Source organism: Sciurus carolinensis, chromosome 4 (assembly GCF_902686445.1).
Source record: "Sciurus carolinensis chromosome 4, mSciCar1.2, whole genome shotgun sequence".
NCBI classification, from domain to species: domain Eukaryota; kingdom Metazoa; phylum Chordata; class Mammalia; order Rodentia; family Sciuridae; genus Sciurus; species Sciurus carolinensis.
In genome coordinates this window covers 133,672,427-133,687,360 of record NC_062216.1, presented here as the reverse complement: position 1 = coordinate 133,687,360, position 14,934 = coordinate 133,672,427, and the positions used below count along the sequence as shown (strand labels likewise).

The window sequence follows — 14,934 nt, the reverse complement described above, 5'->3', positions numbered from 1 at the left end:
ATGTTAGTAGCATTCATTTTATGTTTTAGTTGTATGTAAGTCAACTTTCTGTCCCTGTGACAAAATACCTATGAGAATAAGGAGGAAAGGCTTATGCTGGCTCCTGGTTTCAAAGGTTTCAGTCCACGGACAGTAGACTCTGTTGCCTTTGAACCTGTGGCAACATAGTAAGTACATCGAGAGAGGAGCGTATAACAGCCAGTATGCAAAGAGAGAGAAAGGAAGGAGCCAGAATCCCAATATTTGCCTCAAGGGCATGCTCCTGATGATCTTTCCTCCACTAGGTCTCACTACTAACGTTTTTACCAGTCTCCTAACCACCACAGGCTGGTGACCAAACCTTTAACATATAGATCTTTGGGGGACATTCAGGATCTAAACTAGCCATTCTGCCCCAGGTCCCCACGGACTCAAAGACTCATGTCCATCTTCTACTGCAAATGCATTTAGTGCCTCTCCAAGAGTCACCAAAGTCTTAACTATTTCAATATGTTCAAAAGTGCAAAGTTTCCTCTGGGAATAAAGGCAAACTTGGCTGTGAGTCCCTACAATAATCAAACAGAAAGTCACATACTTCCAAATACAATGGCACCGTATCCTGCTTCAGAAAGGGAGGACTAGGTGAAAAAAGAGGAACTGGACCAACACAAGACTTAAAAATAACAGGTAAACATCAAATTCTATAGTTTCCTGTGTGACGTCTGGTGTACATGGTGGCGTGATGTGAGCTCAGACAACGTGGGCAGCCCGACCCCTGCCATCTTGGGGCCCACATGACCACTCTCACAGGGTGGCTTTGCTTGCTGCCTGCAGCTTCCCTCAGCAGGTGTTCCATGTTCCTGGCACCTCTAACTTTCTGGGGTCTCCACTGTAGTTTGGCTTCACTCCCCAGCTGCATGTCTCACTCTCTAAGGAACTGCTTTCAGGAGCCAGCACCCTGTCACACTGCCGTGGCGTACCAGGCTTTCCTGTAAAACTTTGGTGGACGCCTCCATGACCCGTAACCCTCGCATTCTGCATGTCTGTACACTCATCACGATGACCACTCCGAGGGCTGCTGCCAGCACGGGCTGCACTAGACACACTCAACCACGGCTCCAGCCGCCTCTGAGTGCCTCAAGGACTGAACACGCAAAATCAATTCCCTAGGGGGGCCCTGTGTCAGCAGGGTGCTGCGGGGCTTTGTTCTCAAAGGAAAGTCTTTGAAATGATTTTATACACTTTCATACCTTGCATCCCGTGATGGGTAGGGTATGATTTTTCCAGAGATGCCTCAGGCCATCTTTCCAATTGGCCCTGTGTAAAGCACTTGGCTTCTTTTTAATTGTGTTACTGACACTAATTGTTATAGAGGAGAGATTGGAACCTAATTCTGCCTGGTCACGGAGTACAGTAAGGACAGTCTATGCCCTGAGCAAGATGCTTTCAGTGTTTTTTCCATATGCAAGTCACCCAGAAGCTAGGGCTGCTATACCTTTCTAACAAGTTTTGCATCTGGGGAACCCATAGGGGAGAACCATGTCTCCCCTTTCTCCCTAACAATCTCTTCCCAACATCTTTACCCTTTCAGTTCTCAGTGTGGATCCATCTGAATCATTATTAGAAGTATAGTAATATTATAACAGCATAAGACCTACCAGAGAAATTTGAAATTTCCATTGTTATGTGAGAGTGTAAAACTGTAAGAATAAAAATTTCAGGAGGGTGGATGTGGAGGTAGAGGAAATCAAGATAAAAACAAAAGTAAGGCGATTAGTGCCATCTAGTGGGAAGCCCTGGCACGATCCAACCGAAGTAATCTACCCTGCCAAGGCATTGCCAAACTTTTCAAAACTGGATTGGCAGCAACAAAACATATGATTTGATTGATCTTCTATATTACTACACTAAAACTATTCCTTAATAATAGGCTGTCTCAAATGAAGATACAGCTGAAGTGTTAACACATCAAGAAATATTAAACCTTTTGTGGAGAGATAATTCATCTGAATTTATTCTTTTTATTCTGTACAAACAGCCATCATTGACCAAAATTTACAGCTTGATTTTCAACAATGAGGATAAATCGGGAGTTACAATATCCATTCAAGGTAACTTTCCAGCATGAATTTAAAATGGCAATTGAGTAGTCTTGAATCCACTGGAAAGATTTCTCATAAAGATGAAAATGGATTCCTAATCAAGTTATCAGATCCGTTTCTAATATGACTGCTGGGAAACTAGCCCATGGATAGATCTACCCTTTGTTCACTGCCTTCTAAGTACAAATCTTGGTCTAGAGTCTTAGAAAACAGAGCCTAAGACAATATGCTAACACATTTTTAGGGCACAATCTCAGAGAAGTGATAGTGAGAATATATAGGGAATGAGGCAGGGAAGGAGTTTGGAATGGTCCCTGGCCCTCAGAAGTTGGTCGTATTTAGGGAGAGACATCATGTGTGAATGGATTTATTACAGTGCATGGCTAGTATTATTCACCATAACTGACAAGGTGCCAATGAACAAAGAGGACAGAACAACTCCCCAGCCAAGGGGAGATGCAAGTCTTTACACAGCAAGAAACAGAAATAGGTAGATTGAGTCAACTTAAAAGGAAAAGCATTCCAGGCAAAATTAACAAGGTGTAGAAGGTATATAATGTGTATGAATGAGCCTGGTACTCCAGATGATTGACAAGTAGCTCAGCATGCCAATATATAGAGGTCAGAAGACACTTAAGTTGAGAAGAGACTCCTAACCCTGTTTGCATATCCAAGTAAGGCATAATATCCATTATTACAGGGAGTCAAAATAAGAGGCGGAAACTCAAATTCATGTCACGTGGGTCTCAGATTTCCGAGTTGGATCTCCCAAATTATCTGAACTTATTTGTAAATTGTTGCTTTATATCTGGGGGTGGGGGGAGGGCAGGTTAATATTTTGGACACAAGGAAACTCATAAAGTCCAGTCCTTTAAATATAGATATCAGAGCCCATGCTAAGTGATTCTTCATCTCTTAAGAGACCACACTATTCGGCCCCTACTTGAAAAGAGGACTCTCCTCATGAAGAGATGCCCAGAGATTCCTGGGGTCTGGGAAGACAAAGCTGTAGCAGCCACTCTCACAGTGACAGTAGGGTTTAGTTCTCTACATTGAAGATCTAATTCAATTCTCAACACAGAACCATAAAGGGGGTGATATCCAACCCAACAGGGTCAGAGAGGTTAAGGAGTTACCTCTTCAAGTCATTTAGCCAGTAAGAGGAAGAGTTCAGATTCAGATATATGTTGTAAGGTTTCAAATACTATAACATATGCAAGTTATCCTATACAGTACTAGTATTTCATACTCTCCAGATTGATGGGCCTCATATATCACTTTTGTCCACATAAGTAAACTCTTCAAGCACTCCTCTGTTATTGGAGTCTGTTCCATTTATTATAATCTTTGAACTAGGGCTGTTATCCCTACTCACTCATACTTAGAGGGGCACTGGCATGCTTTATATTTTCTAGTACCAGATTACAGTTTTCTTCTCCTCCTACCCCTTGAAAACATGGTTTCAAACACAGAGGGGGGTGGGGATGTGACTCAATGGCAGAGCGCTTGCCTAGCATGCACTAGGCCCTGGGTTCATCCTCAGCTCCAAAAGCAAAACAAAAAAACCAAAACAACAACAACAGCAACAACAACAAAAATCGGGCAATACTTACCTGAGTGTAATGACCACAGACTTTTGTGCATCTTCGGGTGTTAAAGTCATAGTCTTGAATTTCATCGTACCAGTTTGAGATAGCCGAAGACTCTGAAAACAACTGTATAGACCCAGTCCAGATATTTTCTCCCAATGAAGTAAAGTTTGGGTGCAGACTGTGGTGTGATTTCAGCTGTGGATTATGTTTAAACTGACAAGTTTTTGCCCATGCTTTTGCAATTTTGGCTAGGGCTGGGTCCCAAGTCTGCAAAAGGAATTATTAAACAATGTGGGAGTCAAGAATGGAATCTTTCACAACAATGTAACAGGCAGGGATTTAAAAAGCACATAAGATGTGATACAAGGACAGAGAAGGATGTATATAGGCACTCTCTAAACACAGTTTTCAAGCACTAACTAGGGCTGAATAAATATGATAATCTAGTTTGATAGAATTTAGAAACTAAGCCAGGAAGATACACCAACATTTCACTGAAGGCTAATTATGTGCAAGATAGTATATACTGTTTCACATTTTATGCAATTTTTTAGCCACAACAGCCTTTATCTCAGTAAGCTTAGAAAAGTTAAAAACCAGCTCAAAGTCACGGATCTGGTATTCAAACCCAGAATCCACGCTGCCTTCCTGAGAAGACAACAAAAAAAAGTGAGCTTAGAGACAAGAAAAGACAAAAGAGAAACTGAACCAAAAGAATACTCACAAACACAGGGGAGAAAATAACAACAACAACAACAAAATGGTCTCCCCATGATGAGGAAAGTAAGGGTCCAAAAAGAGAACTGCACTCTTCTTGTGGTGCTTGCTTTTGACACAGTGAGCAAATAGCTAAACTGTGTTTTGATCACAGATTGTGGATTTACTGCACACACTAATCATAAGCAAAAATATCATCCAGGATCACCAAGACTATGTCCCCAGAGTCAACACACTAGCTTTTTTTTTGACTGAATTATGCCACAAATACTGTTTTGTTTTGTTTTGTTCCTTACCATGTATAGCATGTCACTGGCTGTTGGAGTCACCTCTGATCGAAACTTGTTATGAATTCGAATACACTCTTTGATGAAATCTTCACTTTCAATATCTGGCAAAGTGTTTGCCTTATATGAATAACTAGAGACAAAAGAAACCGTCCAGGTCATCGTAGCAAGTGTGACCTGCATGCTCAGTCCAGCTGGCACAAAGCCGTATCCAGAGCCGTATCCAGAGCCACGGTTTCTGAGAGAGCTCGCCTCTCTGTCTTCAGCTGGCAGCTTCACAAAGCATAGCTGACTTCAGCTTTGAGAAAACGGAAAGCAGAACATGAGTTCATCACAAGTTTTAAGAAATGGGTTTCTCCATATATGGTTTGTAGCTGGTTTTTCAATCTTAACCCTTCATTTCAGTGGTTCTCGGTGACACAGCACCTATTCCAACATGTAGTATAGCATAATTTTTACAAGGTTGCATCAGACTTTTCAGATTTTCTTCAGAGTTGAGAGGTATTTCCAAAGAAAATCTAAGAGTCTCCAGAAATAACAGTCTCCAGTTTTTTATGGAGGTTGTAGTAATTAAATACAAACATATTTCTTATTTCTGTTAATGACTTGCAACATGTTTTTAAAACCCTTTAAGACTCATCTCAGCCAAAAGTGGTGAGAATACAATAGTTAACCTTTTATCTGCGTATCTCTCATCAGTGGTTGCCTGAAACAGTGGACAAATACCAAATCCTACTACGTTTTCTCCTATGCAGATGTTACCACGGTAGATTTAATTTATAAATTAGGTACAGTAAAAAGACTAACAATGATAACTAATAACAAAATAGAAAAATTATACAACATGCTGTAAAAATGTGTCAGTATCACTACTCTTGCGTTTTGGAACCACTATTAAGTAAAATAACACAAACACTGTGTCATAACGAGCTAATCTGATAACAGATACCTAAGTGACTAATGGACTAATAATGTATACAACTCATATATACTAGACAAAGGGATGACTTACTTCCTGAGGCAGGATGGAACAGGATGGTGCAAGATTTCATCATACTACACAGAAAGTGCACAATTTAAAATTTAAGAATTTTTACTTCTGGAACTTTCTATTTAATATTTTTTGACCATGGTTGATCCTGGGTAACTAGAACTATAGAAAGTAAAACCAAACTGCTATATTTGGTTAACATCGTAACTTGACCTAGAATTTCATTCACAAATGTAGAAGTAGGTGTTCCTGTGTGTAGGAAAGGGAGGGGGAGAGAGAATTGTAGAGAAAGTACTTGTCTTAATTTCAAAGATTTTAGCGTAAGTTCCACTTCTAACTACCTGCGAGACCTTGAGCAAGTTAACTTACTCTCTAAGCTCTGGCTACCTACTCTAATGAGGCTAACAGGAAGTTTCCTATCTTCTTAATCATAGAGGTTTGAGAGGATCAAATGAACTAGTTAATACATTGATTTGACACATATTAAATTCCTGCTCTGCATATTTGGCTTAGTAATAGAGAACTTAAAAACATAATCACTGTCTTTATGGAACTCACAGTGGGAGGAGCCTGTGAGATAATAGTGACAGGGGTGTTCACATCAGAAGCTGTTCAAGATCTGGATAGAAGAATGCACGGAAAGGTATGGACTCCATAGGAGAGGCTGTTCCTCCAAACCAGGAAAGGGTAGAGATGGCTTCCTATGTACAACAGGTGAGGCCTCGTCTGAGACTAGAATCAGATAGGTAATGATCAAGGGAAAAAGGGCTGGAAAGATGAACAGAACTGGGAGAGAGGAACTGTATATCTAGTTGTGAAGTTGGAAACATGGTGTCAGGGGAAGAATACGAAAAGTAAAAAAAATTACATGTAATTTCCCTCTCTATATATGGTTTCAAGTATTGATTTTGGCCAAAGGAAAACATGATACTGGTTCTCATGAAATTCAGAACCCAAATGCTGCTTTCATGCCAGCTGGGGAGAAAGGCAAGAATCAGATCCAGGAGATTTGTAGATTCTGCCAATGATTTGGATTTTATTACCAAGTTGATGGGAAGTCATTGGAGGATTTTATCTATGGGTGGGGTGAGATCTAGTTTTATAAAACACCAGTAATGTAGAAAAATTAAGAAGTGGAAAATGGAATGGGGTGGATTTCTAATTGGGAACTTGTAGAATTAAAGATATTACAGAAAATTCAGGTGAACATTACTGTTGCTAAACACACACACAACCTAATAAAACACTCTTATAATTCTAAATTTTGCCCAGGGTGCTCAATTTCTACTAGCATTCTTTCCATCACATTGACTTAGGATAAATCTCTTGTCTGAGACTCAAAGACAACTTTTTGATCACTGAGGTGATAATCAAAAGGGAGACCTTCCTCTACTTTAAAGCAGCAGTCTGATCCAGGGCCTACTTCCCATCTTCTTCTGGGTTTCTGTGAGCTAGGTAGTTTGGGTTTTCAACAAAAGAAAGGAAAAATGAGACCTCATAAGCAAGCGAATTCAGTGACATTTGTGGTTGCTTGAGCAGTCCCCGTTGTACAGGTGTAATTCCCCAGGGCCAGCACAATCATTTTAGTATTAAAATGAATTAATCATTTTCTATAATTTTCTAAAACTACTGAACAAAAGGGAAAATCTGCTATCAGAGAGACTATTTTATGTTCTTAAGCAGAGCAATTTAAATCCTGAGAGCCACACTCTTAGACTTCAAAAGCCCATAGAAGTGGTTTCTCACAGAACAACAGGAAATTTACTAGAAGAAATGTAATCCTCCAGTTCTCAGAAGGCTTTCAACTTTGTTCTGAGTTTTTCTATTCTTACCTGCATCTTTGTCACAGACTCCTTGATAAATATGCACGTGTTAAGAGAGATTGGTTTTTAGTGATTATTGCTGAATGGTGGCGTTTTAGGATGTATTTTTACCATCTTTTTTTACTCTGTTAATTTAATTTTATTATTTTTATAGTGAGAATATACTATTTTTATAATCCAAAAAGAAACTAAAACTTTTTTGGTGAGTCATGGATCTTCAAAGTCATGCACAAATTAACACATACACACAATCTGATAAACTTATATGTAGATTAAAAGACTAAAACAACATCAGTACTTCCCAGTATTAATCGTGATTATCATTGAATGGTTGGATATATCTCTCTATCCCAGCAATAGTTACTTTTTTAAAGCAACAATTTGTTAGTTAAAGACAATTATGTATTGTGTTAGTCAGTTTTCATCACTGTGACAAAATACCTGAGAAAAACAACTTAAGGAAAGAGATTTGCAGCTGGGTGCGGTGGCACACACCTATAATCCCAGTGGCTCCAGAGGCTAAGGCAGGAGAATCAAAAGTTCAAAGCCAGCCTCAGCACAAGTGAGGTCCTAAGCAACTCAGTGAGACCCTGTCTCTAAATAAAATACACAATAGGGCTGGGGATGTGGCTCAGTGGTCAAGGGCCCCTGAGTTCAATCCCCAGCCCGGCCAAAATTTGTTTTTGGTTCATGATTTCAGGGGTTTCAGTCCTCCATTGCTCTGGGTCTGAGGCAAGGCAATGACTGAAAGGTGTGACCCAGGGAAGCTGCTCAGCTCGTGGCATCGAGGAAGCAGAGAGAAAGGAGGGGGCCAGGGACAAGATACAACACTTCTGAGGACCCACTCCCTTCAACTAAGTTCCACCTCCTACAATTTCTACCCCCTCCCAGTAATCCATTCACCTGTGACTCCCTCAATGGACTAATCTACTGATAAGGTCAGAGGCCCCATGATCCAATCACTTTCCTCAAACCCCACGTCTAGACATCGCTGCACTGGGGAATAAACCTTCAACACATGAATCTTTGGGGGACATTCCAGATCTAAGTCATAACATATAGAAAAAAAATCCCACCTTTGTTTTACTATCCTATACTCATCTATTTAGATACATGGTGAGCTTTTTCATTTTGGGGTTAGAAATGATATAGAATTTCTTATAATTCCACCCTTGCCAATTCGATTCTATAAACATTTGGGTTCCAAAAAGCTGTCGTACCTTTTCTACTGGGGATATGGGTGGGGAAGGCCACAGAAGGGCCCCAGAAAGGGATAGTGACAATGTTTATCAGCAGAACATGTCACTCATATTGTCTGTATGATTTTACTTGGTATAAGCCAGTTTGAGGGATGCCAGTGTATACAACAAGTTAACTGTAATCCACATTCTAGAAACAGTTTGTTAGTCCTAAAGTATATCAGGAATCCACACTTCAAAGGTGGTCTGAGCACTTCGGATACAGTTGTAGAAACTGACATCAAGTTGTGTGTTAATTAGAATAGGGACTATTAGAGTAAAATTTTCACTGGCAAAATGAGTGATATTCAAGACGGATAGCTTACAGGAAAATTGAACATATTGTCCTGTCATTGCATGAGTGAGGTAAAGAGGTAGCCACACTTAGATCTTTAGCACAGTTGGTGAAGTGTTCCAGGGAATTGCCACTTCTCAAGAGGCCTGTGTCCCCTGCCCTAACTCAAAGACTGGCCGGTCCTGACTTTAGAATATCTGTTGAGTTTTTGGCTGGAGTGTTTAAGAGCAGAGTGGAGGGCCATTCTCATAACTGTTTCCAAGACATTTAGCAGAATTTGTCTAAGACCTCCTTTCTCAGTAGCATAGCATCAGGTATTAAGGTTGTAAGGCAGAGTGAAATGGCTTTACCTAACTTAATTCTTGCTGAATGAGGCTCCTCACATTTATCAACAGAAACTGATGTTGGAGAGCATGCTTGCTGAGGTCGACAGCAGTAAGGACAAGCGGGGAGCTAAACTTTTTCTTATTCCTATGTCACTGTGATGCCACAGTAACTGCCCCATCTCTGTGGGCATAGATATTATTTCTATTTACAGATGAAAATAATGAGGGAAAAAAATGTTTCAATTTACTAGACCAAGGCCATCTAGTAAGATGTTAACATAGGGTGTGATCGCAAATCTTCTTTGTAGTTGTTAAGAAAGAGAGAGTGCTTTAGACTGGGTTCAAGTTAAGTCCTATGACAGTACTGTTATTATTAATAGGTGCCATTGGATTGATGAGAATTTGATTGAAAAGTTATTTATAAAAGGATCTTAGAGAGGGCTTGTCACACAATACATTAACTAATGTTATTATTACTTTCCTTTTATAACCCTAGGTGTTCATGTTTATAATCCAGACTATGTTTAGCACACAGCATTTTCATATTTATAGCAATACATTTTGAAAAGAGGATGAAATCAAGTTGGTTGTTAGAAAAGCCAGATCTTGACACTCTAAATATTGTTACAAATTCACAATGGATTGTGACACAAGTTATTCAGAATGATGTTATATTTGGCTTTTAACAGATTACCCTGTAATTTTTTAACAAACTGCATCCGGTATTCATTTGGATAGTCCATATAAGTAATTTATTTTCCTAATAGTAGAAATGGATATATTGAATAATATTAGATGTAATGATATTTATAGTTAGATTTTCAACATTTCTAGAGGCTTAGATGAAAAATGGTAGGTAAATCCTACTTCCTATTCAAAGGTATTCTCACACAAAGACCCTGGTCCAGAGAAATGCTCTAATAAATACACTTATTTCTTCTAAAATAATGCATGAAACAGAAATATTGGCTTTTTTTAGTTGTTAGATATGAACACTTTGTTGCTGTGCTTTGATGTTTTTAACTTTATTGCGTATTTCATTTCTCTATTCAACAATTAAAGGTGCAATTTAAAAAATAATTGCTGATATGCAGATGCTAACACACAATAAGGGGAGGGGGAGCATAGAAGTTCATTGGAATGAAGGGAAGGGAGAGGGAGGGGAATAGAAAAGACAGGAGAATGAATCCTACATAACTTTCCTATGTTCATACATGAATACACAGTCAGTGTAACTCCATATCATGTACAACCACAAGAATGGGAAGTTATACTCCATGTATGTATGGTATATTAAAATACACTCTACCGTCACGTACAACTAAAAAGAACAAATAAAAAAATTAAAAATAATTGCTTTTTAAAATATGTAATTTTTGAAGTTTGATTTTTACTTTAATGTCTTTTGCCTGGTTTAAATGATTATGGGTTATAGGTAGTTCTCAGGATAATGTTAATCACATTAGTATATTCAAGCTTTACTGTAGCTATACTGAATCCTCTCTGGTTACTAAGTTCTGGTTATGTTATATTTCTTTCAGTTCTTCTACTTAATAGATGAAATTCATTTTTTTGTGCTCTTTCTACTTTCCTTTCCTCAGTCCCTCTTATGAGTGATAATACATATTAGAACCAGAACTTTCTTCCCCAAGCAGAGTTAACCACATCAAGTTAGAGTAGTTCATAGTAACATACACAGCCATGACACTTGACCTACCCCAAACTGCTTAACATAGGACCTCACATCCTTCCAAAATCCTTACAAAAGGTTTTCTAAAGGTTTGTTTCACATTAGCTGATTAAGTCCATTTCCACTGACTAATTATGCAGACGCTGGACTTTCCTCTCATGTGGTCACTGGGTTTCTATCAGGGCTGCTTCAAGGAGCCAGAAGCTCAGGGTGGGTCCTAAAGCAGTGCTCCCTGCCCAGATACTTTCAGTCTTTACTTATACCTAGGTTTAAATCAGGAGATAAATCCAAATGGGACAGTATCCATGCTGTCCACATCTAAAGAATTTTCTACTGGGTCATGCTTAGCACAAATGTCCTCCGAGGAGGATTAGATAAGATTTTGCCAAGACAAGCCCAGTGTAGTCAGAATTGTACTCTGACTCAACAGGAAATCCCTGCCCCACCCCCCACCCCCGTGCTACTAGTGGCTAGCCATTATGAGAAGTATTTTCCACATCATACACCCAGTCTTGTGCTCCCTTCATGTACCCAGCTGCTACTTGTCACCTCCACCCATGATCTTCCCTGTCTCAGTATCATATTATCATCAATCTTCCAAAGTCTCAGGTGACTCTTGGAATCATCTTTGGCTTTTCTTTCTCTTACTCCTCACATGTAAGTCACTAGTAAATCTTATTTATTCTATCTTTGAAATATATCCAAAATTCAACCGCCTCTCACCACTTCTCCTTCTGTCAATCTATCTGTACCCATCTGGATTATTAAGTTTCTTAAGTAATCTCACTTCCTTTTTGCCCTCTACATTATATTCTCTTCCTTGATGTTAAATTTATCCTTTTATGGTATACATTAGTTATGTCACTCCTCTGCTCAAAATTTTGCAAGATATTGATTTCAAAATTAGTAAAATGAGCTCTCTCCTCCTCACTTGCACTCTGTCTCTCCTCCTCACTCTTGCTCCCTCTCTCATTCACTCTCATTTTCTCTCTCTCTCTCTCTCTCTCTCTCTCACCCTGAAGGCAGACACTCTGCCTGTCAGCTTAATAAAATCTTTTGCATGAAAAAAAAAAAAAAAAAAAAAAAAAAAAACAGGCAAAATGAGGAAACAGCCTCTGCATGAAACTTCCATTTTTTTTCTGGATGGAGAGTATGAGACAGAGCTTTGGTGGGTTACAGGTTAAGAGGTGATGATTTTCTAGAAGGGCTGGCAGACATCAGTGTAGAAATTTGATTGCTAGTATTTATTACTCTATAGAAGCAACTGTGACAGCTTTCTTACCAGCGAGATCAATAAGCTTAGCCTAAAGACTATTTTTCCAGTCCCTTTAATCATTGAATCAGCTTCCTAATTCTTTTAATAAAGACCTTTTCTACTTTAATTGAGCAGTTTTTTATATGTTTGTTTGCAACTATGAATCCTGGCTTTTTGAAGAGGAAAAGGAAAGAAAAAAAGTTTGTCAGTATACCCTAGAGGTTTCTTTCTCTTAACATACTGGTGTGCTTCTTAAGACATACAGGTGATTAATAAATATATGAAAAAGTGTTCAACATCTCTAGTAATTACAGCAATGCAAATTTTAAAAACTCTAGGATTTCATCTTACTCCAATTAGAATGACTATTTTCATGAACACAAACAATAATAGATGTTGGCGTGGATGTGGGGAAAAGGCACACTCATACATTGCTGGTGGAGTTGCAAATTGGTGCAGCCACTCTGGAAAGCAGTATGGAGAACCCTAAGAAAACTTGGAATGGACCCACCTTTTGTCCCAGTTAACCCACTCCTCACTTTATACCCAAAGGACTTAAAATTAGCATACTATAGTAATGCAGCCACATTAATGTTTATAGCAGCTCAATTCACAATAGCTAGATAGTGGAACCAAACTAGGTGCACTTCAACAGATGAATGGATAAAGAAACTGGTATATATGCACAATGGAATATCATTCAGCCATAAAAAAGAATAAAATTATGGCATTTGTAGATAAATGGATGGAATTGGAGAATATTATGCTAAATGAAATAAGCCAGTCCCAAAAAACCAAAGGCTGAATGTTTTCCCTGATAAGTGGATGATGATATATAATGGGGGTGTGGAGTGAGAGAAGAATGGAGGAACTTTAGATTATATAGAAGGAAATGAGAGGGAGGGGGGTATGAAAAATGGTGGAGTGAGACATACATCATTACCCTATTACATGTATGATTACACGAATGGTATGAATCTACATCTTGTACAACCATAGAAATGAAATGATGTACCCCATTTGTGTACAATGAATCAAAATGCAATCTGTAAAAAATCAAAAAAAAATGATAATTAAAAAAATAAAAAACACATATTGGTGTACTTCTTTCAGTTTTGTGTATACACATACACATGTAGATACATATACACATATACATTACAAAAACTCTCATGTATTTTTAAAAATATGCAAAAGACATGCACAGATTTTGAGGTTATAATTTTATCCAATTTTTTCTCTTTCTTTTTTCCTTAACCATAATTCATAATTATAATTTTGGTTATTTTAATTCTTCATAAACATTTCAAGGGCTAGTACAATGTTTCCCCTAATGAATGCATGATCATTTATATAACATTATTGTTGTATATTTGGATTGCATTCAGTTTCTCTATATTGTAAATAATAATGATGCAGCATCTTTATATATAAGAAATAGTGTTCAATTATTCTCAGAATTTGTAATAATTTATATTTTAATCATCAGTATATGCATATTATGACCATATATTTTCTTAAACATTGGGACTCTAAGTATACCCATATACATACCTGGATTTGCATACTCTTAATGAGATTCAGAACCAGATACTGGTGCTAAAGTTGTAAAGATAGATTTTATTCAGAAACCATTGTAATAAAGGGGGAATCTCAGTATAGAACTGGGCTCAATTCCAAATATAATGAAGACAGTGGGGGACTTATAGCTAAGGACCAGAGAGGAGCCATGAGAGGAAGGGCCAGTGGAGAGAAAATTGGTAAGAAGAGACATTGAGGGGACTAGGGATACCAGTTAAAATGAATTTAGCAGAATTTTTGCTGAAATCAGGCCAGGGTGATCAGCTATGGAGGGTAGAAGAGATTTATTTCTAAACGGGCTTAACAAGAATTTTGCTCAATTGAGGCTATGCAGGTTTAGTAAAGGGGCCAAGGTCAAGGGCTAATAGAGAAGAGGGCTTACAGGAGCTTGAGTAGTTTGGTAAAATGAAGCATCTTATGCATATTTAAGAACTTCCTCTTTTCTCTCCTTTGTTAATTAATTTTTCATTCCTGTGACAAATTCCTAAGAAAAACAATTTAGAGGAAGAAAGACTTACTATTTTGACTCACAGTTTCAGAAGTTTCAGTCCATGGTCAGCTGGTTCCATGGCTTTGGGCATGAGATGAGGCAGAACATCATCATGGTAGGGCATGGCAGAGGAAAGCTGCTCAGCTCATGTGAGTCAGAAAGCAGAGACAGAGAGAGAGAGGGAGGAGCCAGGTGCAAGATACAGTCCTCACATGCATGCCCCAGTGGCCTATTTCCTATAGTTTCCACCACCTCCAGCTATGGATGGATTAATTCACTGATACCAGAGCCCTCAAGATCTAATCACTTCCCCAGAGCCCCACCTCTGTACATTGCTGCATCGGGGACGAAGCCTTCAGCGTGAGCTCTGCGGGGAGATTCCAGACCTGAAGCATAACATCTCCCTTTACATGCTAAATTTTTAGTTAATCACTTCAACTGATCTTGAGGTACAGTTTTTCCAAGAAGGACTCTAAAGTGGAACTTGCACAGTTTGCTTGGACTCAAGCACTGGGATCATTTCTGCTCATACTTAAACAGGTTGGTCACTTTTTAAAAACTGGATTTG

The 14,934-nt window shown here is 38.6% G+C and overlaps 1 protein-coding gene across 1 annotated transcript; it reads right to left on the bottom strand.

Annotated features, from left to right (window-relative positions):
- Positions 1 to 819: 819 nt before the first annotated feature.
- On the bottom strand, positions 820 to 14,467 carry LOC124982944 (glioma pathogenesis-related protein 1-like). Its single transcript, XM_047549798.1, has 4 exons — positions 14,408 to 14,467; positions 4,687 to 4,975; positions 3,695 to 3,940; positions 820 to 1,107 (listed from the first exon to the last, which is right to left on the bottom strand). Exons 2-4 carry the CDS (start codon positions 4,858 to 4,860, stop codon positions 820 to 822), a joined length of 708 nt encoding a protein of 235 aa, XP_047405754.1. The 5' UTR covers positions 4,861 to 4,975; positions 14,408 to 14,467.
- Between the last annotated feature and the right edge of the window lie 467 nt (positions 14,468 to 14,934).

Excerpts from the sequence above, each read along its gene's own strand:
- LOC124982944 (XM_047549798.1), bottom strand. The coding sequence starts at position 4,860 with ATGCAGGTCACACTTGCTACGATGACCTGGACGGTTTCTTTTGTCTCT. Across the intron at positions 3,941-4,686 it reads CCAGTGACATGCTATACATG|ACTTGGGACCCAGCCCTAGC; the intron begins GTAAGGAACAAA and ends TTCCTTTTGCAG. Across the intron at positions 1,108-3,694 it reads TCTGTGGTCATTACACTCAG|AGGCGGCTGGAGCCGTGGTT; the intron begins GTAAGTATTGCC and ends TGAGGCACTCAG.